Source organism: Eretmochelys imbricata, chromosome 16 (genome assembly GCF_965152235.1).
Source record: "Eretmochelys imbricata isolate rEreImb1 chromosome 16, rEreImb1.hap1, whole genome shotgun sequence".
NCBI lineage: Eukaryota > Metazoa > Chordata > Testudines > Cheloniidae > Eretmochelys > Eretmochelys imbricata.
Window position 1 is genome coordinate 18041459 of NC_135587.1, and position 26904 is coordinate 18068362.

At 40.2% G+C, this 26904-nt stretch overlaps 1 protein-coding gene across 2 annotated transcripts in view; it reads right to left on the reverse strand.

Moving 5' to 3' along the window:
• Window positions 1–26904, reverse strand: part of TSC1 (TSC complex subunit 1) — a 58078-nt gene that overhangs the window by 6718 nt on the left and 24456 nt on the right. Inside the window, exons 5-20 of one of the 2 annotated variants that reach the window (XM_077836003.1) lie at window positions 26609–26761; window positions 25053–25197; window positions 23678–23832; window positions 23248–23321; window positions 21449–21627; window positions 20750–20865; window positions 20333–20456; window positions 19663–19775; window positions 19271–19343; window positions 17715–17816; window positions 12885–13461; window positions 6639–6682; window positions 4241–4407; window positions 3056–3238; window positions 2584–2694; window positions 664–786 (exon numbers count right to left, since the gene is read on the reverse strand). In XM_077836003.1, coding sequence (XP_077692129.1) covers window positions 664–786; window positions 2584–2694; window positions 3056–3238; window positions 4241–4407; window positions 6639–6682; window positions 12885–13461; window positions 17715–17816; window positions 19271–19343; window positions 19663–19775; window positions 20333–20456; window positions 20750–20865; window positions 21449–21627; window positions 23248–23321; window positions 23678–23832; window positions 25053–25197; window positions 26609–26761 — 2439 coding nt within the window. The remainder of the gene's footprint in view (window positions 1–663; window positions 787–2583; window positions 2695–3055; window positions 3239–4240; window positions 4408–6638; window positions 6683–12884; window positions 13462–17714; window positions 17817–19270; window positions 19344–19662; window positions 19776–20332; window positions 20457–20749; window positions 20866–21448; window positions 21628–23247; window positions 23322–23677; window positions 23833–25052; window positions 25198–26608; window positions 26762–26904) is intronic. The other variant, XM_077836005.1, reaches the window with a different exon arrangement.

The window sequence follows — 26904 nt, forward strand, 5'->3', positions numbered from 1 at the left end:
AGTTTGCAATTCTCATGCTTCTGACTGCTCAATGCGTCAAGCCTACAACTCTGCATTACTGTCATTTTCCTATAATGTTTTCGACTTTTATTTATATAATACTGAAAACTGAAATGAGTCATGACATGAATAACTTCCTTGAGAAAATACCAAACCAAAATGCACAGTCATTCCAATGTTCGGTATAATAATTACATATATTAGTATTACGTCCACTGCACTTTTACTTTTTATTTGTGCAACTCTAAATTAATCTATGCATCTACTGCATTATGTAACAATCTGAATGTATAACTAAACCTAAGTGTAATGTGGTCTGCATCAATTAAACAATTTTTAAAATAGAAAATGCCTTAAACTGTGATGAACTAGTTTTTCCTGGTGCAGTAAAAACCATTATTTACCTAGTAAAAACTATGCCATCCAAGAAGCTATTTGAAGACAGACTGGATAGCCTGGCATGACTAACACAAAAGCTCTCATTGAAAGATAAATCACAGTAGTATATTCCTTCATTTGCTTTGAAACTGGATGCAAACATCTATGTCTGTTTGCTGATTTATAAAGAGTTTCCTTCTTCACTGAAAAGCCACTGCTGAACTTGATGATGATCCTAAGACAAATCTTTCCAGGAAAGCCTTGCCTGTGACCCACATACGGTACCTTTGTTGTGTCTGCATGCTTGTGCTGCAGCTGTTCCAAGTACAGCTCATTGACCTCCCCAAGAACCAGAAGTTGCCTATTCAAGAACTCCATCTGCTGCTGGACTGACTCGCTGTTGGAAAGCTTAAAAAAAAGAAGAGTCCGCAGTGAACAGTTTAATCTAAGTGTCACACCTGACCTGCACTACATCTGGGGGTTATTTTTTACTGAGAAGAAAAAGGAAAATCAAACCATGGTGCCTAGGGAAAGTAGCAGGCAATTATGACAATCAAGTGAATGGATGTTACTCAAAGTTGCTTCTGGTAAATTGTGACATTCCATGAGACAAATGCAGCATTTAGTTAGCTTAACCCCTCAGTTTGCTTCAAATAAGGTAACTGCTTCTCCATTTGTATGTGAAGTCCCTTTAACTTCTGACAGGAGCTCTTTAACATACAGAAAGCTTTAATCCAAGCACATTATTAATTACTTCTGGGGAAATTCTGTGCCACTGCGCATGCGCAGAATTTATGTCCCTCACAGATTTCTTTACTTCCCCGCAGTAAAATGACTTTCTGATGGGGAAGCATAGGGAAGCCACAAGAGCAGTCATGAGACCCTCCCCAACAATATGTTTTGGGTGCCCAGGGCGGCCAACAGAGAGGTAAGTCACTGTGGGGCAGAGGGCAGGACTGGGGAAGACCTGATTGGTGACTCCTACCCTGTGCTAGGCTCAGCTGCTAGTCCTGGCTGGGCTGGGGAGGATGGGACTTCCTTTTCCCCTACATGGCATCCAGGGTCAGGTCAGACCCACCCCCAGATTTCTTCCCCAGTTGCAGGAAGCTCTGCAAAACTCCTCCTCCCACCTGCCGCTTCCTACTGCCATCGCTCCTCAGCTGCAGGGGGAAGAATCCCTGTACAGGGAGCTGCTCCTCCATCTGCCCAACCCAGGTGCATCCAGACCCCCTCTTACCCAGACCCTTCTGCCAAGCCTCACCCACCCGCACTCAGAATCTGGCTGCTGAGCCCCACGCCCCCTGAACCTGGACCACCCTGACAAGCCACCCACCACCAGATTCCCACCCCACCGATGCCCAACCAGCTGCATCTGGACCCCTACTCTCCCAGCATCTGGACCCCCACTGAGTCCCCCGCCCCCCCCAAACCCTCCCGCTAAACCCAAACCACCTTCACCTGGACCCCCTGCAGAGTCCCATTACTGTTGCACCCAGAACCCTGCCCCCAACAAGCCCCTGTGCATCCAGATCTCCCCCGCAGCCAGATCCCACACCGAGTCACCCACACCCAGATTGCCCCACACAGAACCCTCTCAACCCATACTTGGATCTCCCCACATTTAAGCCCCTCCACACTTGCATCCTTCCTGCCCACACCTGGCATGGAGGGGCAGGGCCCTGGGGTGTTTCTGGGACAGGCTTGGTCCTTGCACTGTGTCAGGGTTGGGTGCGGCCTCACCACTGAGTCCATGTCCTGGCCGGGGGGGCGAAGAAGAGCTGCACAGTGATCTCCCACCTCTGTGCAGCCAGTGGCCTGTGCTTCCCAGTGCCAAGCTGGAGCCTCCATATTTATTTGACAAATAAAATTTGCAGAATTTTTAAACACTGTGTGCAGAATTTTTATATTTTTGGCACAGAATGCCCTCAGGCATTGCTCAATCTGTGAAATTCCAAATGTGGGCCAGACCCAAAATGAGGAGCAAGATTTCAGAAGTATCAGGACAACGCACATTTAATTTCTTCAGCATAACATTTTTCATACTCTTTCTGTTCTCACTCATTTAAAATCAATACCATGGAACTCAGTGTGGTATGAGGAGCAGCTTACCCGAAGTGATAGAGGCCTTATGAGGAACGAAGAGAAATTTGAAATGGGTACTAACAAAAAAAAGACATAACAGAAGGGCCACAAGGAGAATCTTACCTTCTGAGAAACTTGGCTGAGAAGCAACTCTGTGTGACACACCTTGTTGTTGGCTTTCTTTAATTCTACCCTCAAATCTGCAATCATATTCCTACAGTCCTTCAGCTTGGTCTGTTTATTTAAACAGCAAGAGGCTTAAGGTTCTGAAACTGTACCACAAAACTAGCAAAATACACATTTGGCAGGATGGCCAGCATTCTCCCCACCCAGCACAATCAGCAGTTACAGACTAAACACTAAAAATGATCATCATCTACGGACTAGTGAAAGGCATGCAATTTGCCATTTCAAAGCAAAATAAAACAAAGCCACAAAGAACAGAATCACATTAGTTAGATGAATTTTTAACTGCATGTTGTCTTATTTGGATTGAAGTGAGAGGTTTAATATACTTAAGAGCCAGATCATTGGGGGGTTATTTTTAAAGCTACGTTATCTGTTCACTATAGCTTTTCCATGCTATGTTTCATACCTGCAATTCCTGGCTCTGGTTGTAGAATTCTTCCCTGTCATGTTGCAGCTGTCGGATCTGGCTGTGAAGCTGAGCCACTATATTATCATGTTCTTCCTGAAACTGGTGGTACCTGGCCTGCTCTTTCTGCAGACTAAGCTTCAAGGACTGGATATCTTTCTCCTGTAGTTTCAGCTGATCTTTCTGTCCGGAACCATATACCAAAAGTCAGATGACCAAATTTGCTACTTCAACTAGTACATCAGAGACCACTGCCCCAAGTCAACCACCAAATAAAGGATCAAAACCAAAACCCACTAATAGCACAATCTTCAAACTTGGCTACGTTACAGCACTTTAGTATGTTCCTCATATAAAAAGTTTTTTTTTTTTGTTGTTTTTTTAAAGAAATGGTTAAAGATGCCAGGCTGAACATACTGGAAACTGAATTTACATCCATGAAATATGGTCAGCAGTTATGTATGTTCCTCCACATCACCCCATGCTCCAGTAGTGACCTAAAGGGACAGCCTCAGGGAAGAGAGGGTAGTTCCATTTCCAATAATTACTTAGTTCTTAGCCTCTTTGCTGTGACTGCAATAAAGATCCCAATTTACATGGCAGCTTTTATAACATGGACTTAAGAATTCAAACAAGATTAAAGTTATTTCAAATGGTTTCCACACAACTAAGTTTCCATCACTAATTAGGGCCAGATTCAGAGACTCTGAAAGGGAGAACACACTTGAAATACTTAGCTTTCTGCCAGCATTCTTCCTCCTCAAATGGAAAGTATGTACCTCTTCAGGAAACTTAACAAGGTTACTAGCCTAATGCTAAGACTGCCCAAATGTTAAGCAAGCACAACATTAACTGTTAAATCACAACGTCTTTCTAAGCTAAGTTTGGCAGTTATTTAAGCCAGCTGGCTTCTTCATGTATGTGTTCAGTTCAATGCCCTTTATGGTAAATTTCCAGTTTCAACTAATCATACTGCATCAAAATTATCCACAATCCATTCCACAAAAACTGGAGTGTTCAAAGGTTACTTTAAAAACAAGAAAAAACTTCAAAAATAAATACTTTAAAAGATTTTAAAGTTCTATGATACTATAGTAGATGTTGTCTGGGGCAGGCATTCATAGATTTGATAGTGATGTATTAGTAGCACTTCTTGGCATGCACAACTCTTAAATCCTTGCTCACCATGGCAGCATTATGTTCCTCCAGTGCTGTTGCTTTGATCACTTTCCGCAGGAGTCGCCGGTTCCGAAGGGCATGTTGTTGCCTTTTGAAGCGCTCATACAATAACTGGTTGTGTAGCAAAAGCAGCTGGTTACGCAGGGTGTGAATCTCATCTGAAGGGGGAGAACCTAGACAGAGTTAAATGACAGAGCAGAGGTTACTGCTAAATATATTTGATTCTATTACATACATTCAAACTTACATCCTCTTTCAGGCCCATTCTTCTTTTCCAGGGTTATTTTTTAACTTCAAAACTGAATGGAAAAAATTAGGAATTTAAATAAAGGTATCAATAGTTAGCACAAAACTTTACATGTTCAAAACTTTATACAGTCTTGAATCTTCATCATACCCACAGTTCACAGTACTAATTTATTATCTACACTTTACAGAAGGGGGTAAAGTTTTCTAGAGTGTTTAGATGGCTTAGATACTTTAGAAAGTGTGAGTGAGATTATGTCTACACTACAAAGTAAAAAACTGACGGCACCAGCTCAGAGCCTGGGTCAACTGACTTGCGCTTACAGGGCTCAGGCAGCCAGGCTAAAAATAACAGTACAGACATTCCCCCTCAGGCTGGAGCCTGAGCTCTAAGACCCTCCCCCCTTGACAAATTTCAAAGCCCAGGCTCTAGCCTGTCTATACTGCTATTTTTAACCCTATAGCCTGAGCCAACTGACCTGGGTTCTGAGACTGGGCTCTACATTTTTTTCTTTGCTATGTAGACCTAGCCTACGCTACCTACGTTCCACTGACTTCCAGTGCTACCGAAGACACTTTTGAAAGTTTTACCCACAGAATCTGAAGGAACTAATTTGCACAAAGTTACACAGCAAATCAGTGACAGAACCAGAATTAGAATTTAGGACCTTCCAATTTCCAAGCCTGTGGCTCATTCCTCCAACCTATACAGCCTTCATAATTATATTAAAAAAAATAATACAACAACTATTTGAAGCCTGAAACTGAAGTCTGTTTCCCTGCCAACATTTTCTCTTACATTACATGTTTTTGTCTCTCATAAGCAGGTTGCTCATGAGTGCTGTGCTTGTGGCTTACATTATTATTTCTGGGAAAGAGTAATGAGAAATTGTAGGACATGGCTTTTACTGCACCATCTAAAAGTGGTAAGATTGAGATTAGCCTCAAGCCATCTAAAAATGTCAGTTTTAAATATTTCAAGAGATGATGTCTTCCAAAAAGCCACGGGAAAGATTTTAAGACAGGCCAATTTCACACTCCTTTGTTATTTCACCATCCTACCTTAGTAAGACAGATTTATCTAAAAGCATTCCTAAGCACAGGCAACACTGAAAAGTTTTCTAACACTGTACAAAGTAGATTTTTGATTGACAAAACTGTGCTTAAGTCAGCTATGACTTAAGTGGAGCTTCCAGATGGCTCAGGTGAAGAAAGACAAGGGACATATTTGAATTAAGGGAACCAGACCAATGTGTCCAAAAACAACTTCTGTTCTAAAACTCCTCTGCCTCATAGTTATATTGATTTTTCAACTGGCTCATTTTTTTAAATCTCCCCAGAGGAGTAAATATTACCATCATGGAAGTCAAAAGGAAGCCTAAGGTGACAAAACTGTGAGATATATGTTAAAATGGTGAGGAAAGATTTCAGTTTTAGGCTCTCTGAGTTATGATCAGCTGGGGGTGGAGCGGGGGGAATATTTAAGTAGGTCTTTAAACCAGGTGGAATTCAGCTTTAAAACTGAAGGGCCATTCACCTGAGTAGAATTTGTTTCTGCATAGGTGGCCATAAAAACAAACCCATAAAGAGAACGAGTGTCCCTTTGAAGAAGGCCTGTACATGCAATTGCAGATTTGATAATGGGCATGAGTACCACTCCAATCTAATGGGGAAAAAAGCACATAGCGATATTTTTGGTTCTGCAGGAAAGGCAATTATCACTTTCCAAAGAAAAAGAAACTTGTAATGTTGAAACACAAAGGTGCACCGTCTGCTGAGCAGATAAACTATATCTTAATGACGCAAAAAGAAATGGAGTACTTGTGGCACCTTAGAGACTAACAAATTTATTTGAGCATAAGCTTTCGTGAGCTACAGCTCACTTCATCAGATGCTCACTTCATTGGATGCTCACAAAACGAAATGTGTCATCGGTGCCACAAGTACTCCTTTTCTTTTTGCGAATACAGACTAACACGGCTGCTACTGTGAAACTGATCTTAATGACAGTCATCATGGAACTGCAGCAGTTGAAAAGAAAGAAGCCAAATACGCAGTCCACCATTTAAGTAAACCAAGTAGAAGAAGATACAAAGAAATGTATTTTTACTGATTACGGACTACACTTATGGTCCTAAACCAAGAAAAACTTGTTTACCTCCAAAGTGAGTCCAGTCAGCAGATTTGCTTGGCAGAGGCAATCTGAAAATAAAAACACAGTATTAACAGTTTATAGTTACAGACCGGTAAGTCTGACGTCAGTACTGGGCAAATTAGTTGAAACAATAGTAAAGAATAAAATTGTCAGACACACAGAAGAACATAAATTGTTGCACAAAAGTCAACATGGTTTCTGTAAATGGAGATCACGTCTTACTAATCTATTAGAGTTCTTTGAGGGGGTCAACAAACATGTGGACAGGGCAATCCAGTGGACACAGCGTACTTAGATTTCCAGAAAGCCTTTGACAAGGTCCCTCACCAAAGGCTCTTATGCAAATTAAGTTGTCATGGGATAAGAGGGAAGATCCTTTCATGGACTGAGAGCTGGTTAAAGGACAGGGAATAAATGGTAAATTTCCAGGGTAGGAATAAATGGTAAATTTTCAGACTGGAGAGGGGTAACTAATGGTGTTCCCTAAGGATCAGACCTAGGACCAACCCTATTCAATGTATTCATAATGATCTGGAGAAAGGGGTAAACAGTGAGGTGGCAAAGAGGTAAACAGTGAGGTGGCAAAGAGGTAAACAGTGAGGTGGCAAAGTTTGCAGATGATACTAAACTGCTCAAGATAGTTAAGGCCAAAGCAGACTGTGAAGAACTTCAAAAAGATCTCACAAAACTAAGTGATTGGGCAACAAAATGGGAAATGAAATTTAACGTGGATAACTGTAAAGTAATTCACATTGGAAAAAATAACCCCAACTATATATACAATATGATAGGGACTAATTTAGCTACAGCTAATCAGGAGAAGGTTCTTGGAGTCATTGTGGATAGTTCTCTGAAGACGTCCATGCAGTGGCAGTCAAAAAAGCAAACGGGATGTTAGGAATCATTAAAAAACGGACAGAGAATAAGATGGAGAACATCTTATTGCCCTTATATAAATCCATGCTACGCCCACATCTTGAATACTGCATACAGATGTGGTCCCCTCATCTCAAAGAAGATATACTGCCATTAGAAAAGGTTCAGAAAAGGGCAACTAAAATGATTAGGGGTTTGGAACGGGTCCTGTCATAAATATAAAGGGAAGGGTAAACACTTTTTAAATCCCTCCTGGCCAGAAGAAAACCCTTTCACCTGTAAAGGGTTAAGAAGCTAGGATAACCTCGCTGGCACCAGACGAAAATGACCAATGAGGAGACAAGATACTTTCAAAAGCTGGGGGGAGGGATAAACAAAGCCTCTCTCTCTCTCTCTCTCTGTGTGATGCTTTTGCCGGGGACAGAATAGGAATGGAGTCTTAGAATTTAGTAAGTACTCTAGCTAGATATGCGTTAGATTCTGATTTCTTTAAGTGGCTGAGAAAAATAAGCTGTGCTGAATGGAATGTATATTCCTGTTTTTGTGTCTTTTTGTAACTTAAGGTTTTGCCTAGAGGGATTCTCTATGTTTTGAATCTAATTACCCTGTAAGGTATTTACCATCCTGATTTTACAGAGGTGATTCTTTTTTACTTTTTCTTCTATTAAAATTCTTTTTTTAAGAAACTGAATGCTTTTTCATTCTTCTTAAGATCCAAGGGTTTGGGTCTGTGGTCACCTATGCAAATTGGTGAGGATTTTTATCAAACTTTCCCCAGGAAGGGGGGTGCAAGGTTTTGGGAGGATTTGGGGGGGGGGGGAGGGAGGGAGGGGAGACGTTTCCAAACGGACTCTTTCTTAATAATAATACCGGTTGGACGTTTGGTGGTGGCAGCGAAAGTCCAAGGGCAAAAGGTAAAATAGTTTGTACCTTGGGGAAGTTTTAACCTAAGCTGGTAAAAGTAAGCTTAGGAGGTTTTCATGCAGGTCCCTACATCTGTACCCTAGAGTTCAGAGTGGGGAAGGAACCTTGACAGGTCCCATATGAGGAGAGATTAAAGAGGCAAGGACTTTTCAGCTTGGAAAAGAGGAGACTAAGGGGGGGATATGATAGAGGTCTATAAAATCATGAGTGCTGTGGAGAAATTGAATAAGGAAAAGTTATTTACTTGTTCCCATAATATAAGAACATGGGGCCACCAAATGAAATTAATAGGCAGCAGGTTGCAACCAAATAAAAGGACGTTCTTCTTCACTAGCGCACAGTCAACCTGTGGAACTCCTTGCCTGAGGAGGTTGTGAAGGCTAGGACTATAACAGGGTTTAAAAGAGAACGGGATAAATTCATGGAGATTAAGTCCATTAATGGCTAACAGCCAGGATGGGTAAGGAATGGTGTCCCTAGCCTCTGTTTGTCAGAGGGTGGAGTTGGATGGCAGGACAGAGATCACTTGATCATTACCTGTGTGGAAGTGTGAAAGGGAAAAGAAGATTTGTGTGCAGTTATTTTAGTTTGGTTAAGAGACAGAGCAAGAAATAGGCCAACCTCAACCCTAGTAACGCAAGATTTGTAGAAGTGGGGTTTTTTTGAAGCGGATGGGAAAACTACCAGGGACCTTGCTTTAAGATAAGAATGGAAAGCAGACTATAGCAAAAATTGTTGAGAAAAATAAGGTATCAGGAAGGAATATGTATAAACAAAATGCAGCTGTTGATTATTATTGTATGTAACAAAAGGTATAAATGCTTGACATAATTGTTTTTCTTTTGAGAGACCGGCCGAGGAAGGGGGAATCCCTGTCTGTGTGTACTCTCTCCCGCCTTGCAACTGCTAGAGAATAAAGACTGTCTCTGACTTGCTGCAACCAACCTAAGAGCGAAGACTCTGTTTTCTTCCACACCTGTTAGGCTCACTCCCTCTGGGGCACTTGGCATTGGCCACTGTCGGGAGACAGGATACTGGGCTGGATGGACCTTTGGTCTGACCCGGTATGGCCATTCTTATGTTCTATATACGCTGTAAGTGAACACTTTACAAGGCAGATTGAAATACAGCCCCTGTCCCTAAGGCTTTGCAATCTAACAAATGAAACATCATACTCGAGAATAATTCAGGTAAGAGGGTGTAAAGATCACTGCAAGAAGTGGGCTTTAAGGCGGAATTTGAAAGACAGAAAGGATGCTTGGTAGACAGAATGGGAGAGACTGTCCCAAGTGTAAAAAGCAGCTTGAGAAAGGGGAGAAGCAGGAAGTAGGATAAGGAGATGAAGGGAGTGCATAATAGGAAATGAAAACAGACATGGATGCATCCATATATGAATCTCCCTTCTTACACCTTGGCCCAAACAAGTTTTTCCAGTTCCTGACTTTCACACTAGGGGGAAGGAATTGCTATGCTTCTCCTGGGCACTAGACTTCGCCCCATTACTGGACACATAACTCTGCCCTCATGAACAACTTTATCTAAGGGCATGACTACACTACAGACTTTAAATTGACATATGTCCACATTACCCTCCTTCTGTCAGTGGTGCACATCCTCCCTAGGAGTGGTTCCACTAACTGAAGAGGGGTGTTGTGTGTGAGTGCGAGTGTGACAGAGAGAGAGAGAGAGAGAGAGCGAGCGCGAGCACGCACGCGCGGGGGCTGAGAGCCAGGACTCTCAGCTCCACGCAGCTCCCCACCAGGAGCAGGGGGACCAGCCGCCCCCGAGAGTTCTTGGCTCTCCGCTGGGAGTGGGAGCAGCCGCTCGACCTTCTCAGCTCCCTAAGTGGGGAGCCAGGCACTGGCAGCATGGAGCCCTGAAATTGACAAGACAGCCAATAGCAGTGTCTACACAGAAATTGCGTTGCCCTACCTACCCCGACAAAAAACCTCCACAAGAGGCGTAGGGTGAGTTATTTTGTCAGTGTAGAAGGGCACTTTTATATTGGCGGGACAAGGCTGCAGTGTGTACACTGATATTATTAGGCCGACATAACCTGACTTATCTCAACCTAACTGTGTCTCAGACAAGCATCTAAGCCACATTAGAGAGAGGCAGCCAATGGTCCTCCACTTCCTCACCATCAGGTTTAGCAACACAGCTGAGCTCCATCAGCAAAGGCAGCAAGAGTCCTTAGGTTATTCACAGACTGCTAGACTTTAAGGTCAGAAGGAACCATCGTGATCATCTAGTCTGACCTCCTGCACATGGCAGGCCACAGAACCTCACCCACCCACTCCTGAAATAGACCCAGAACCTCAAATCATGGTTTAAAGACTTTACCTTCAAGAGAATTTACCATTTACACTAGTTTAAACCTGCAAGTGCCTTATGCCCCATGCTGCAGGGGAAGGAGAAAACCCCCAGGGTCTCTGCCAATCTGACCCAGAGAGAAATTCCTCCCAATTCCAAATATGGCAGTCAATTAGACCCTGAGCATGTGGGCAAGACTCGACAGGCAGATACCTGGGAAAGAATTCTCTGTAGTATCTCGGAGCTCTCCCCATCTAGTGTCCTGTCTCCAGCAGTTGGGTTTTTTTGCTACTGATGATAGCCAATGGGCCACATGCCATTGTAGGTAATCTCCTCATATCATCCCCTCCATAAATTTATCAAGCTCAGTCTTGAAGCCAGGTAGGTTTTTTGCCCAGCAGTGCTCCACTTGGAAGGCTGTTCCAAAACTTCACTCCTCTGAGGATTAGAAACCTTTGCCTAATTTTGAGCCAAAACTTGTTGGTGGCCAGGTTATAGCCATTTGTTTTTGTGTCCACATTCATGCTTAACTTAAATAACTCCTCTCCCTTCCTGGTATTTATTACTCTGATGTATTTATAGAAAGCAATCATATCTCCCCTCAGCCATCTTTTGGTTAGGCTAAACAAGCGAAGCTCTTTGGGTCTCCTTTTATAAGGTAGGTTTTCCATTCCTCAGATCATCCTAATAACCTTTCTCTGCATCTGTTCCAATTTGAATTTATCTTTCTTAAACATGGGACACTAGAACTGCACACAATATTCCAGATGTGATCTGACCAGTGCCTGGTATAATGGTACTAACACTTCCCTGTCTCTACTAGAAATACCTCACCTGATGCATCCTAGGACTGCATTAGCCTTTTTCACAATTGCATCACACTGACAGTTCATAGTCATCCTGTGATCAATACACCCAGGTCTTTCTCTTCCTCTGTCACTTTGACCTGATAAGTCCCCAGCTTATAGCAAAAATTTCTTGTGGTTGGTCCCTAAATGCATGACCTTGCATTTTGCTCTACTAAATTTCATCCAATTTCTATTACTCCAGTTTACAAAGTAATCCATATCTTCTTGTATGATATTTTGGGTCCTCCTTGGTATTGGCAATACCTCCCAACTTTGTGTCAACCGCAAATTTTATTAGCACAAACTCACTTTTTTTTTTTTTAAACCAAAAAGTCAGTAATAAAAATGTTTAATAAGATTGATCCCAAAACCAAACCCTCAGAAATTCCACTAGTAACCTCCCTCCAGCCTGACAGTTCACCTTTCAGTATGACCCACTGTAGTCACCCCTTTAACCAATTTCTTCTTCACCTTTCAATTCTCATATTAATCCCCATCTGCTCCAATTTGGCTAATAATTTCCCATGTGGAACTATATCAGATGCCTTACAGAAATCCAGGTAGATTAGATCTACTGCATTTCCTTTGTCTAAAAGATCAGTTATATTCTCAAAGGAGGAGATCAGGTTAGTTTGGCAGGATCTACCTTTTGTAAAACCATGTCTATTTTATCCCAATTACCATTCACCTCTATGTCCTTAACTACTTTCTCTTTCAAAATTTGTTCCAAGACCTTGCATACAATTGAGGTCAAACTAACAGGCTTGTAGTTTGCTGGGTCACTTTTTCCCCTTTATTAAAAATAGGAACTATATTAGCAATTCTCCAGTCAGAGTATGACCTTTGAGTTTACAGATTCATTAAAAATCCTTGTTATTGAGCTCGCAATTTCATGTGCCAGTTCCTTTAATATTCTAGGATGGAGATTATCTGGGCTGCCTGATTTAGTCCCATTAAGCTGTTTGAGTTTGACTTCCACCTCAGATGTGGTAATTTCTACCTTCATAAAGACATTTTACTTATACAGATAAATGTTAAGCTACCTTTCTGGCTATAAAGTTCACGTTCAAGAACTCACGCATGTCCAGCTAGGAACCTCTGAAGAGGTGACTTAACATGAAGCAATTCTGCACTTTCAATATAAGGACTACAGAGCCATGTCTGCAGAGCTTCTTGGTTTCCAAACAAAGCAGCCTTTTAGGCACAGCTATTGATATATGAACTGACAAGGAAAGGAATAATGAAATGGTAACCAAGTGTTTGCAGAGCAAGGTCTGTAGACACTTACTTGTTGAGCTCCTTGGTATGTGCATCTGCTCCTTGCTGTATCAGTCTATCCAGTACTTCCATTGGAGAGGTGGAGGATGTGCAGTCTTCTTCCTGGTTTCCCTTGACTTTCTTTCGCAGTTCCTCAGTCTTCTTGCTAACAAAGAGGTAGGCAGTCTTTGGTAATGCAACCTCAAAAAGGTGCTCATATGAGGGACGCTGCCCGCTCCCAAACCCCATTCTTCTCTGTGCTGATACTTTGCAAGGGCTGGGAGTGAGGATACTGGTCTCCATAGAGGATTGGCCTACCCTGATACCAGCAGGGCTTTCATGAGAGGCTCCACAGGGTCTGTCAATGGGAGTAAATGCTTGTTTTGGTGTGTCTCGTGCACCCTCAGGCCCAGATTTGTCTAGAGACGAGGCTAACGGTTCAGAGTTCAGACTGTGTCCTTGAACACTGGAGACTACTGAATGGGGCTTCCTTTGAGAGGCTGGTAGACTCTCACTTGTGCGGTAAAAAGGAGAGTCAAATCCTCCTCTAGGCACCACGGGCTCAGCATCTGCTGTAGTGATCTCAGAAATCTCTTTTGATATTGCATCTGAGGAAAAAAAAGGAAAGGCAGTTAATAGGCAAAAAAGCTTTAAAAAAAATAAGTTTGGTGCTGTGTTAAGACAATCCACCTTTCACTCCCTATAGAACGCCCCCAAACCAACTCTGTGAACATTTAGACATCAGTTTACCTGGCACACACTCAGGCTTGCTCTTTGTAACCTGGGATACAAATCTTGTACACTTTCTTAATGTAAAATTAGAACAGGGTACAATATGAAAACTGAGGGATGCAAATTAACTCATGGCTTTATGTCAGAGAGATGAATTTTTCAAAGTGTAATTTGAGTTCTTAAAACTTTGGGAAGATTTTTCAAATTGAAATAGACCAGACAAAGTATTTCGGAATATGCACAATAGGATTTAAATTATTTACCACAATTAAGATAATACAAATAAGAGTAAGTTTTATTAAATTGGAAAAACTAGCTTGTGGGTAAAAAGCTAGAAATAAAGCAAATAAAATAAACCAGCCTTTCTATACAGGGTGAATAAAAACACCAACTAAGAAACATTTATGCTGATAATAGCTTATCTTAATTAATTAGCCTCTTACAGTTTGTATGGCAACTTCCACCTTCTCTGTACGTACGTATATATATCTTCTTACTATACGTTCCATTCTATACAGCCGATGAAGTGAGCTGTAGCCCACAAAAGCTTATGCTCTAATAAATTTGTTAGTCTCTAAGGTGTCACAAATACTCCTGTTCTTTTTTCGGATACAGACTAACATGGCTGCTACTCTGAAACCTGTCATTTAAAAATTGATTTATTTAAATCAGAAGTTTTTAAAATTTCATTAAATACTTAAAATTTAATTTAAAATTGATAACTTCTTTTAAGGCCTAAACTTATTACAAATTACAATCATTTTAATCAAATACAAAAAATATTCAGCAGTTCATATTTGCTGCTAAGTTTTAGGAAGAAGTCAAACCACTGAATAATAGTGAAAGTCACTGGATAAACACTTGGAACCAGAGTTTGTGAAAGTGCTAAACCAGCTTTTGACAGCAGTAGCCTCTTTTGCAGGTGTAGAGAGAATCTTTTCTTCATTTCAGTTTTTCAGCTTCCAATCAATTTCTTAACACTGAAATGAACTAGTTGAATAAAGCAGGAAAGCTTGTTTTCCTCTTCCAATCTATGAATAAAAACTAGGTATGAAAAAACGAGATCTATTCATTCTAAAATCTTGAAAGACACTGACCAGAAATCATCAGTTCAATTCATTAACTAGAGATAATACTTCATTTAATAAAACCGTTAGTTTTAAATGCAAAGCATGTTTTGATAAGTTTTTTTTAAAATGTATCCAGCACATTTACGGTAGTTTTATTGAATAAAAAAAAAGTTATTTTTGTGCATTTTAACTGAATTTGAATTTCTATCCAAATAGCACTTTACACAAATCAAAAATAAAAAAAATAAGTTCAGTAAATAGACAATGGTGAATGATGCATTTCTCAACAATAAAAAATGTGAAAATTAAGAAACCAAATAGAGGTAAGTTAAGCTATTGTGACAGGGTCGGGCCAGATGGCTATAGGAGAGTAACAGAAGGCAGATACATTAGCTCCAGGCTAAGTAGGTCCTTTTTCCCTAGGTCGGGTACCAGGGAAGGTTCCAGAACAATCAGGAACCTTCTGGAGATCATTAAGACAGGCTGATTAAAACACCTGCAGCCAATCAAGAAGCTGCTAGAATCAATTAAGGCAGGCTAATCAGGGCACCTGGCTTTTAAAAAGGAGCTCACTTCAGTTTGTGGTGTGCATGTGAGGAGCTGCGAGCAAGAGGCACTAGGAGCTGGGAGTGAGAACACGGACTGTTGGAGGACTGAGGTGTACAAGCATTATTGGACACCAGGAGGAAGGTCCTATGGTGAGGATAAAGAAGGTGTTGGGAGGAGGCCATGGGGAAGTAGCCCAGGGAGTTGTAGCTGTCGCACAGCTGTTCCAGGAGGCACTCGTGACAGCTACATTCCACAGGCCCTGGGCTGGAACCTGGAGTAGAGGGCGGACCCGGGTTCTCCCCAAATCCTCCCAACTCCTGGTCAGACACAGGAGGAGTCTACCTGGACTGTGGGTTCAGAAAAAAGGCCAAGCTGAGGGCTGCCATGAAGCTCCAAGGTGAGCAAATCCGCCAATAAGTGCAAGACCCACCAAGGTAGAGCAGGAACTTTGTCACACTATATAATTGCTTAAATATAGGTATATAGATATATTGTATCCTCCTGGTTTTCAAAAAGCACCACTAAAGTCTGTGTAAAAAGACTATATTTAGTTACAAATCAACATGTTTTACTGGTTGCCAACCAATGAGAATCAACCTTTCATTAGGAAAGTAATTAAAAATATAAAGATTATATATATCAATGTTTTCTGCTTGTTGAATTAAATCATGATCAAAACTGGTGATGTAAATCAATACACTTTTTGTTTCTAGAGTTTTGGGTTTTTTTTTATTTAATTCGAGTCCTTGTCAATTGAAGTTCCAAAGAAGAGTGATAAATTTGTAAATATATTGTTTAGTTTATCCATAGGAAAAAATGCCTCTGAATTAAAGAGTCACATGCATCTGTAAGAAAAAGGGAGACTAACTATACTAAACATGGAAAAAGTGTTATATCGTCCCTTATAGTGCTACTATGAAGAAAATATTGAAGGACACCCTATCAACACAATGTGTGTTAAGACACTACTATGAAACTGACTACTGTCTCACTCAAATACTCAAAATAGGGTTTTAAGTGGTACATAAACCTTGCAATAGGCCTCTGCATAAGGGTGAATTTTCCACATAGCAAGTAGGGGGTCTATTTTTATACAAAAATCAAATATTTGCTTATCCTCCTATAAGTTTGTTTTTAGAAATTTTGACAGAGAGGAAATTGATTTTTCCTTTTCTGCTAACTACTTCCTAATATAGAGTTTGGATTTTTTACTTGTGGGGAAAGAAGGCTGTTGCGAATACTGGAAATAAGTACAGACTTTAGGATGGAATAATTTTTCAAAGGAATAGTTAAGGGTATTGCAACTTTTTTTTTTTTTTTAAATAATGGCTATCCCTGTTTATGTATCTAGAAAATACAGATATTATGCTGTTTTACAGAATATCAGGAAACTAACAGAACAGGGATGGAAAAAAGGAAAGTTAACCTGTAGATATTAAAAACTCTATAAAATTTTGGAAAAAAAACCTTAAGGGAGAGTGAAAAGAGATACTATTAAGTGCCTGATCTAAAATCCACTGAAGTCAATGGAATCATTCTATTGACTTCAATAGACTTTGGCTCAGGCCCCAAATAAAGTCACTAGAAGAAAGTCTAGAGCCTTTCATGCTAATTAAGGAACATTATAAAGTTTTATTTCAAAATTATCTTGACCAGAATATTTTATAAAGGGACTATGTAATCATCATGTATGTCAGGGATGGGTGCACAGAAGTAATTCATTCTTACAAAATGTAAATGATAATGTCCTAAAATTAAGATAGTTTGATCCTTGATTTTAAAATAAATAGATTTTCCACTTGCCTATAAATAGTAATTTTTTTTTTTTAAAACCAATGCAAAAAAAGAGTCCACAGAGTTAACTAGGGACTTACTGATTGTCTCAAAGTCAGAAATTCTTCCCAGATTAAAAAGAGGAAATACAGCCTTAACACTAGTCATGTAAAGAAGGGTTTACTATTATTTATGTATTACACTTACTTCTGAAATAATCCGATTTTTACATTGATACATATGTAAACGATAAGGATCGCTAAGAGGACTGTTGCATAAAAGGAGGAGGTTTCAAAAATAGAACATTTAAATGGACCAGGAAGACAAAGCCAATAGGGGGGTTACAACAATTAAGCAGGGCAGTGTGGCTCAGTATACCTTGACAGGAACAACTTCTTTCAGAAATTAAGGATATTTCCTTCTCATCAGAAATATGTGCAGAGTTGCTGCATATTGAACATGAAGTCTCTTGATTTACGTGGGAAGAGTTGATAAGAAGCAAGGTGAAATTAACTAACTATACATTTATGCCACTTTTGGAATACTTATCAAGAAGCAGCTGGTATCCCCGATAGGTTCCCTGAATCCACACATTTTCTTCTGGCTGCAGTAATAACTAATACTCATTTATATCTGGCTTGATAAAATTAGAAAGTCTGCATCGTCAAACTCAGTACCATACTAGCTCGAGGTCTAAATGCATATAAAACCTACATAAGAATACCAACAGACATTACCTTCTTCTCTGTCCTTCTCAACACTATCTTCATCAGAGGCCAGGCAACCTAAAAATTCTGGAAGATCACTTAAATTTACAGAACTTTTACTGCCAGGCACTTCTGAAGAAAAAAAAACAAAAATTAATTGTACAGGTGCTATATGTCATCATAAGACTTAACAATATGATATCTTCCACTTCTGCTGAAATAATCTTCAAACAACATTCTCCATCCCTCTAGATCCTCCCCAAAACAGGAGCGTACCCCATTTCTGCTCCACCCGCAAATCAAAGAGTCCTGAAGTGTTAGGTCACTGGTCCCTCCAGAGACAGCCAATGTGATATTGAAATGACAAGAAGTGTTACTGCAGAGTGAGATGAGGTAGTCTCCTCCACAGAAGAGAAGTACATTGTCTGCAGTTCTCCTACCCATGAAAAGGAAGGACAAAGCTTACGTCTCAAATATGTTTGCACTGCTAGATTTCCAGGCCAGATCTAAACTCCCTTTAAAACACTCATCTTGCTCCAATAAACAGTACTTACCTACAAAAAAAGCTTAACCGAATGAATGCAGTACAAACTAAACCATGTGTGACTGAATAACAGATCAAAAGTCTGAGACAGATGATAGAGAGGCACATACTAAGCAATGCAGGGACCGAAACCTTAGGTTCGCAGCTCAGTCACAAGCTGTGAATCCAATGGAAAGTCTAGCACAAATGCCAAATACCAGAAAGTTCAGATACCAGTGTTGCAAGACAACTCCACTGTGGAAAGCTAGTTTTAAATTCCAGCATCTTCTCCACCCTGAAAACATTTCTACAGCAATTCTTTAACATCCTAAGTGTGGTGCCATCAAAGTCCTTTCCCACCCCTTCCAGAGATGTGTGGCTGTGGGATAGAGGGAAGAGGAAATGGCAAATACAGATTCCATTTCCAGTAAGATACACTTTTCTCTCAAACATTCTCTATAGATTTTACTACTCCACAAGTAACTAGAAAGGGTTCTCTCAAATGCAGTGATATAACAACACTGCAGGAGCATGAAAAAATACCAAGTTCTGCTTCCAGAAGCATTTGAGGGGAAAGAGTCTATACTGAACTGCTGACGCAGTGAAGGAACACACCTGGGCAGTCTTATAGATGCATAACACTGCAAGTCCTTTTGAAGTTGAGGAATCTAAACATAAGAGAGCTTCCAAAGATCATCCTCAAAGCTTGAACTTCTCCTTTTTAATCTTTTGCAACCTTCACTTTAGTTCTGTGTTCCAAACATTAAATATTTAAATTGTGGAACACTGGGGTGGGGATGAGGGGCAGCTAAGAAGGCAGTCCATGCAAAGTATTTCTGGAGGTGAATAGTTAACAGAAAACAAATAAAAAGTTTTTATCATGTGAAGTTAAGCTGAATCGTAGTGCTAGAGTGGGATTCTGGAACCACTATGGAATGGATGGGGAAAAAAATGGAGAAAGGGCAAGGGAGAAGTCTTTCGTAACTGGAAACATTTATCCACAAATGAGATCACTGCTTTGGGGTAAGACTATTGAGAGCTGGGAGAAGAGGATGTAGTTTACCCAATGCTTTCTCGCTGTTTATGACATTTTGCTGTCGGGACAGCGAAGGCCTCCCGGGATCCGGTTTGTCCTCCTGGAAGAAAATAAGGATTCTTTGCAACAGACATCTATCATAAAGCAGCCTCTAGTACATGTTCAGTGAGAGGGAATTTTTCCAGACAGATGACTTTAAGTGGTAAATTGATAAAGGACTTCGGAGACAGGCTAACCCAAATATAAATTGCCTGAAGTTACAGGCAATTTGTTAGTTTGTGTTAAGGCCCAAACTATGTTTTCATAATTAAATACTTTTGATTTACACACAGACAACCATGAGTGAAAAACAGGTTCTCATGAAAAGTTAACCCAAAGACTGAAGCCAGCTTTGCCTGCAAGTTACATTTTGTCTTTACCTTCTTGAGAGGTGTGGCAGCAGCTGGAGGGAGTGAAACGTGCACAAAGTCATCTGAAATGCAGGGTGGAGGAGGGGAGGTGGCTGGTGTTCCTAGTGGGGTTCCTTTTCCACCTGCTCAAAAGGCAAAGAAAAGGTTAATCACCATTAAAACTCCATATCCTTCTTATTTGAGTTAATTTCACATTCATAAAATTCAAGTAATACACACTTCAAATGATTTGCCATTCAAACCTCACAATTTTCAGTTTCATATGGGACATCCAGTTTTCAAACTTTGGTACTTAACTCGGGGTACCCAGTTCTCTGTATCAGTGTTCATAGTAGAACTTAGCTGTGTAAATGAGTACTTGGATGTCTAAATGCTGATTTGGAGAACTCAAATGCAGAATTGGCAGTTCCCATTTAAGACGGCCATTCAAAAAATTGTATGCTCCATTCAAGTGTAGAGTAATGATATAGCTAAAGACATCAAAACTTACGAACAGCAAACTACGTAAGAGAATTTTTAGGGGAAAAGCAGTTTAAAGAAGTTCCAAATACACTTAGATTCACCTTTAAAGAGCCTGTATGCAACCCTAAGTATCTACACAGATATTTTTAACAAAGTATCACTTCTAGACCAAGTTAAAAAACCCATTAAAATACTAACTCTGAAATGCAGTACATACCAGGTGTGCTAAAATATTTGCTATAAGGCTGTGATGAAGTTTGTGAGGACTCTGACGAGACAATTCCTGGAGAGGTTGGTGGAGTGGTCATACCACAAACTGCAGAGGGGCTCCAGATGGTAACCTGACTCACAATATAAGCAAATCAATTAGGCATGTGTAATAAAAACCTAAATGAAATACACACATTCTGGCCAATGCCAAATGTCAAAAACAAAAAGGTATAAATGAGGATTACATTTAATTCTTTACTATATTAGGTACAGAAGTTATACTAGGAAGCTGCAATGCTTGCTCAACTGAAAGAAAATGCACTTATTTCTAAAATATCCAAATCCAATGAAAAAGCCAATTTAAGAACTGAAGAGTGAACATCTTTGTAATAAGAAGCTGGTATGCCATGGTTAGGTGCATTACCTGCTGTGGCTCAGTTGACAGCCGCGAAGACTGTGGGCTCAGAATCGGAGGTAGCTGCCCTTGCATTTGTAATAGGGTTAGCCTAGGAGTGGAATAAGGGGTAGAAGTGGAAGTCCCTGGAGTTTAAAAAAAAAAAGAAAGGAAAAGGAACATTCATGTTAGTTTATCAAATCTGATTTAGGTCTTGATGGTCCTTCTTGCAGATATTTAACAGTTTTTATTTAAAAAAAATCAAATCCACTCATCCGTTCCTATACACAATCTGGCTATTGGAGAGCAGATTTATCCCTTTCCATCCATGCAAAATATATAACACCACTAATTTTAAGTGGCTAATGATTTTTTCAGTATTTGAGTGTGCAACCTTAAAGAGGCCTAATTCTCAAAGTGCTGAACACTTGACCAGCTAATCACTACTGTCAATTCTGAGTATATGACAGACAAGGCAACAGGAATTGTCTTAGCTCATCCTTCAAGGAGAAAGGACACAGCTTTGTGACATTGCTAGAGAATAGTAACATCAGGACTTCATACGCATGTACAGAAGGGGGTGGGGGGGGGGGAGAGACAGAATGTTCTTTTTGCGAAAGTTGCCTTGCAGAACTGGACTCTAAGGAGGGTATAATAGTAAGAACTGATTTTTTTGTAACATAGCTGGTCTGCTTCCAATGGATATTAAAAGTGCCAATCAGCTCTTACCGTAGCTGCTGTGTGTGTCAATGTAAGGACTGGCATTGGGGTCAGTTTGACGAGGCTGCAAGCGTATGCTGACTGGCTGTGACACAGAATAATAGCTGTCTTCATATGAGGCTTCTTTTGCGTCCAGGGAAATTTTGGCACATTCTATCACAACATCATGAGTTTCTAGTCTTTTCCACCTGCAGATAGTTTTTGGAGCCAAAAGAATAAGTTAGTCTTAAATAAGCTAATTAGGATTCTAAATCAAGGTTCCTGGACATATTAGGAACTGGTTTGTCGGATGGCTCATTTGTGTTCCTGCCAGCTTTGCATGATCCCATCTGAAACACGACTGAGGCACCATACAAGTGCCTTGCAACATTTTAGACAGTTTACAAAGAAATTGCACCTAGATGACTCATAAGAAGTGACTCCAATTTGGAAACATAACCGCTTTGAAATAGATCCATTTGAACCAAGCAGGGTCTTCTGTGAAGCACTCTGGAAAGGAGGAAAAGCATACAAAGGCTTGAATGGTCCTGAGCTTCAATACATGGAGAGATCAGATCAGCTACCCTCAGATGTTGGGAGTCCAAATTTAGACAAACGAGCAGTGCAGAATCTGAAACTATTTTGCAAATTGCTATCTGGTACACCAACTAAGGAGTTTTACTTGTTTTAAGTTTTGGGCACAAATATTATATTTGTTTCTTTCACTCTGTACACCTCTTCTCTGTATAGCTGAGTAACTAAACTCAGCAGTCAAATTAGAACAGACCAAGACCTCAGAGGATGGAAGTTCATTGCATGTTAAAGTATAGTAAGAAAAAATGGGAAGTTATCCATTTAGAAGCTGCTTTGCTTTTGGCCATAAGATAACATTTGAAGCAAGATAGTTTATGCAAGATACTAATCCAAAGGGCTTTAACTGACAATTCTGTGCCAATCTAACTCTTCAGAGGTGTTGCCCTGCCCCCACCCCAAAATGCAGCTGGGAGAAGCCTGCAAAATTGATCATTGTGATAGTCAATGGGTTCCCATTTAGTAGTGTTTTCCTAGTGACTCAAAGCAGGGGAAGAGCACTATTGTGCAGGAACAAGAATCAATTTCTCCTCTTCAGTTGCTGGGCCTGTGGAGACAAGAGAAAAGCAGCAAGTGGTGCTGCTGCAGGCAAATGGGCCTATTTCTAAAAAAAGTTAGTACAGCTGAGGCCACATAAAGACACACCTGTTAAAAGAATTGATCTGTTAACCGAATCGAATTTTCTAGGCACCAGATCAGATACACTGAAGCCATTTTAAATACTTAAATTCTATTAAGCACTTCTAATGAGCCAAAGGTAAAAAACCACAATATTAAAACTTGACCCAGTGAAACAGATATGGGTAGCTTATGTCAAATCAAAATGCACATAATGAGCCTGCAGATTCCTCTTTATTTTGTTAAGAAAAATGAGCAAATTAGTTGTCGATAACATTGTTACATCACAGTAGTACTAACTGGTTTCTTCCATAACTAAAATATCTTCCTCAGGTATTGTAATTATCCACCCACCAGACACAAAATGAAGTTCAACCCCCAAACAAACAACTGGTAAATGACCTATTCCAACAATTTTTGTGTCCCCACCCCCAACTGAAAGCTAGGATGCAGAAACCTTATGTTTTATCTGGGGTACCTTAGAATATTGATTGCAGAGTATCACTGGCATAGGACTTTTCTGTTGGCAGGCACAAATTTCTGTTGTGAGCCTCCTGAAAAAGACCATCTAAAGACTGCTCATTCACAGCCTTTCCTAATAGAGGAGTGAATTTATATACCTTCGTGGGTCCAGTTCATGGTCCTTGGATCCAGTCACTAATTCTGGATGAATTCGTACATGTTCCATCATTGGCTGGAAAAGTGGGGGCAAAACACAGAAATATGTATTTAGTGCTTCTGAAAAAGCTTCGTACCATATTCAACTCCAAAAATGGAGCAACAACAAGTAGTTGAAATAGGCAAGGGCTAAAAGTTTAGAGGACAGTTACACAAGTGTGACAGCTAGATTAATTTTTCAGACTTGCTTGTATTTAGAAAGCTGTTTTTGCTTCCACTAACGGTTCATTCTGCCAGTAATCTGTCATGATCCTGTTTCACTGCACAGTACTCAATCCAATTATATCAATGCAGTAACTCTGGCAGATAACTACAGTCTTGCAGCTATAAACTACACCTTCTTAGCTGATATGAACATAAGCTATATTTTACCTTGACCACCTCTTCAAAAGTCTCCAAGTTTTCCTTCATACTGTAGTGAGAGCGCAGAAAGGAGACAAAGTTGCAAGGATACATTCCATAAAGGCGGTGAAAGAGTGCATAAACACTGGCATGGAGATGGACGAGATAGATCTCTGCCACATGACCTGGGGGAAATAATTAGAGCCTTTTTACATGATTGAATTGGAGGAGAGAAAGAAGAGAAATTGTGCTGATGAGATCAAAGAAATTGAGCGTCAGAAGTTGAGAGATAGTGCTTTAAGAATGTCTGTTCTGATTCAAGACAAATGACAGTTTGGAAGTACAATAGCCTAGCAATGCTTAACACCATCATCTGTGTGAAAGGAGAGGCCGCACTTGCACGTCACAAGTGTCAATCAGCTCTGAACTAAAAAGTAAAATCAGGAATGGAGTATTCATTCAGGCTGTCTTTTATCCTGTGTTTGTACAGCACCTAAGGTCCACAGCTAGGAAGCCTACATGCTACAGCAATACACATAATAAATCCTTAAAACAAAGCGCTTTCTATTCAGATTGGCTCCTTTGCAGAAGAGTTAATTTTTCAACCATCGTAGCTTGCATGACTGACTGAACACTAAGCAAATCAATAAGGACACCCCTTTCCGCTCAAAGTCAAATAAAAATCCGATAACCACAGGGAAAAAAGTATCACAAGTTTGAATTGTGTAACTACTGGCTTGTCTTTCTGGCCTGTAGATGCAGCTATGATATTAGTCAATATCAAAATGGCCTTCTAAATCACCCCTCTATATACTCAACTATGGCGTTTGTTCACAGGGTCACACAGACAGAAGACATACAATTTCTAGAATAGTGCCCCAAAATGGCGTATGGATTGTCAGAATGGACTAAGACCAATGTTAAAATGAAAAGTCTAATACTAATAGCACTTTAGTGGTTACTGGTTCAGAAGCATTGTCAGAAATTCCTACATCCATAGTTAACACTCATAACTGAGAGCCTCCAAACTAGCACCTGGTTCAAGCTAGTTGTTTTCTCTCACCTTTCCATCTACTAGACCTAACTATCCATCCACATCCTTAGAGCTCTAAGGGTTGCATTCCTGCCATGTAGCGGCAGAAACAGGACTATTGATCTTAAAGCATCACAGAATCCCTCATTTCAGAGTGTTGTACCAATAAGTACCATGGTGCAAGAGCAACATCCAGACATTAGCTGTCAAAGAAAAGAAACAGCTTTGAGTTTAGTATCTAATTTTCCCCATTTAACTAACCCCAGGAGTCAGAACTGCAGCCCACCACTAGTCTCCCAAGATAAAGTGCTCGCCAGCAGTCAGAGAAATGGTGCTACTGAATCATACTTGCAACAAAGTCAGATCTCTCACCTGGATTCTTCAAGCACCAGGATGAGAGACGGCCAAATATACCAAAGAAATCATGAAGGTACATTTTGCCTGACTGTGGAATCATTGGCAGCATGGTTATTAACACTAGGACACCAGTGGTGAGTACTACAACATCTGTGTCAGTCTGCAATGAAGAAAAGTCGTATTAGTCAGAATTCAAATGGAAAAGCTTCATTTTTTCCTGACGCAGCACTGGTACACAATGGACATCACATAGTTAGGCATCCTTAAAGTAAGGACCCTTATCAGGTTGTAATCTAAACCAACCAAACCTTGACTCACTCTCACACCTGCCCTTTAATCTTGCAGATCCCCAAAAGAAAGTCAGGGATTCAGCTACCATTCTGTCTTCCAACCACTGACCTGCTGCCTAAGAATTCGTTAACTTCCTTCAAAGGCAGTCTTTATACCAGTTCCTTATCTGAATGGAGAGAACCACTACTGGTATACCTACCTCTGCCTGTCTAGAGCTAAACATGCTCTGCCTCCAGAGCCCAAGAGATTTGAAATTTGATCTGGGTACCCCACATGCCTGGCAGAGGACTAAAACTAGGCCCCAGCTGTCCTCATGTTAACATCTCTTACATGCATACAAGCCTCTTTCTGTACAGCCACACAAGTTAAATAGTATACCTGTTATAGTAACAAGGCCAAAAACATGATAAAAATGAAACCATTTGGACCAGAGCATAATAATCTGTATCTTGAGTTTAGAGCTTTAGTATTAAAACTTGAGGTTAGCTACAACCAGTTTGTCAGATTGCTGAAATACAGACCAAAAAACTGAGCACTGCTGAAACAAAACACTTATGTTAGCTGAAGGCACTGTTGCATGATAAATCTAAGGTAGCTGAAGAGGTCCCAAACTGTAAATTCTGTCTGCCCGATGCCTCCAATTTAAAAGAAAAAAATAAACAAAACTTTATGAATAGTGACTCTACTAATGCTAATCTACTATTATAACTAATTATGCAAATTTCTGTACCTTGTATTCATGTATCTTTGCAAACTTCAATCTATTCTCATAACTCGCATGTGAGATACACACAGAGTATATAAATTACTACTTATTTATCAGATGGGGAAATAAAAGTACAGGACGGTCAAGTGTCTGGCACGTTCTCTCAGCAAGTTAGGGGCACAGGAAGGAAAAGAAACCAGGAGTCTTGACTTGCAGTCTTCCTGCTAATCACAAAACATTGTTTTCTCCCTATATTAACTTTAGTATCTTTAACTTTTTACATGTTTTCATAAAGCAAAGGATACAAAGTTGTACAATTTAGGAAAATTCAGTGTTTATAAAACAAGAAGCATTCAGACCTAGGATTATCAGTGATCCACAGAACATCTACCACATGGGAAGTGTCAATGTAAGCTTCCTCCACCAGTGTGCTTCAATGGAAATAGAGAATGTACTCACTATTTTTCAAAATTTTCCTTTCCCCTAACCAATTCATGCAAATGGCACCCAGATATTATAGCAAGGGCCCCTTATAATACATATAATAAAAACTCAGTGTTGACATAGTTCTTACCTTAAGACACTTAAGTAAGGAAAGCAGGAGAGGTGCTTGAGAAAGTTTATGTTTCCAAGATGGCTGTCGTCTTATCACATGACCCAGCAGTGAGAGAGTATGTAAACGGGTAGCAGCTTTGCCCATATATTCATTAATTTTGTCCAGCAGGTGCTGAAACCAAATTTGGGGGAGGAGGCAGAGGAGTAGAAAATGAAATGAAATGTTACAAAATATTTACAGAAACCTGATGAACAACAGGAAAGGACACCAATCTGTATGTTTGACAAGTTGCTCTTCTCAGTTACAGGAATTAT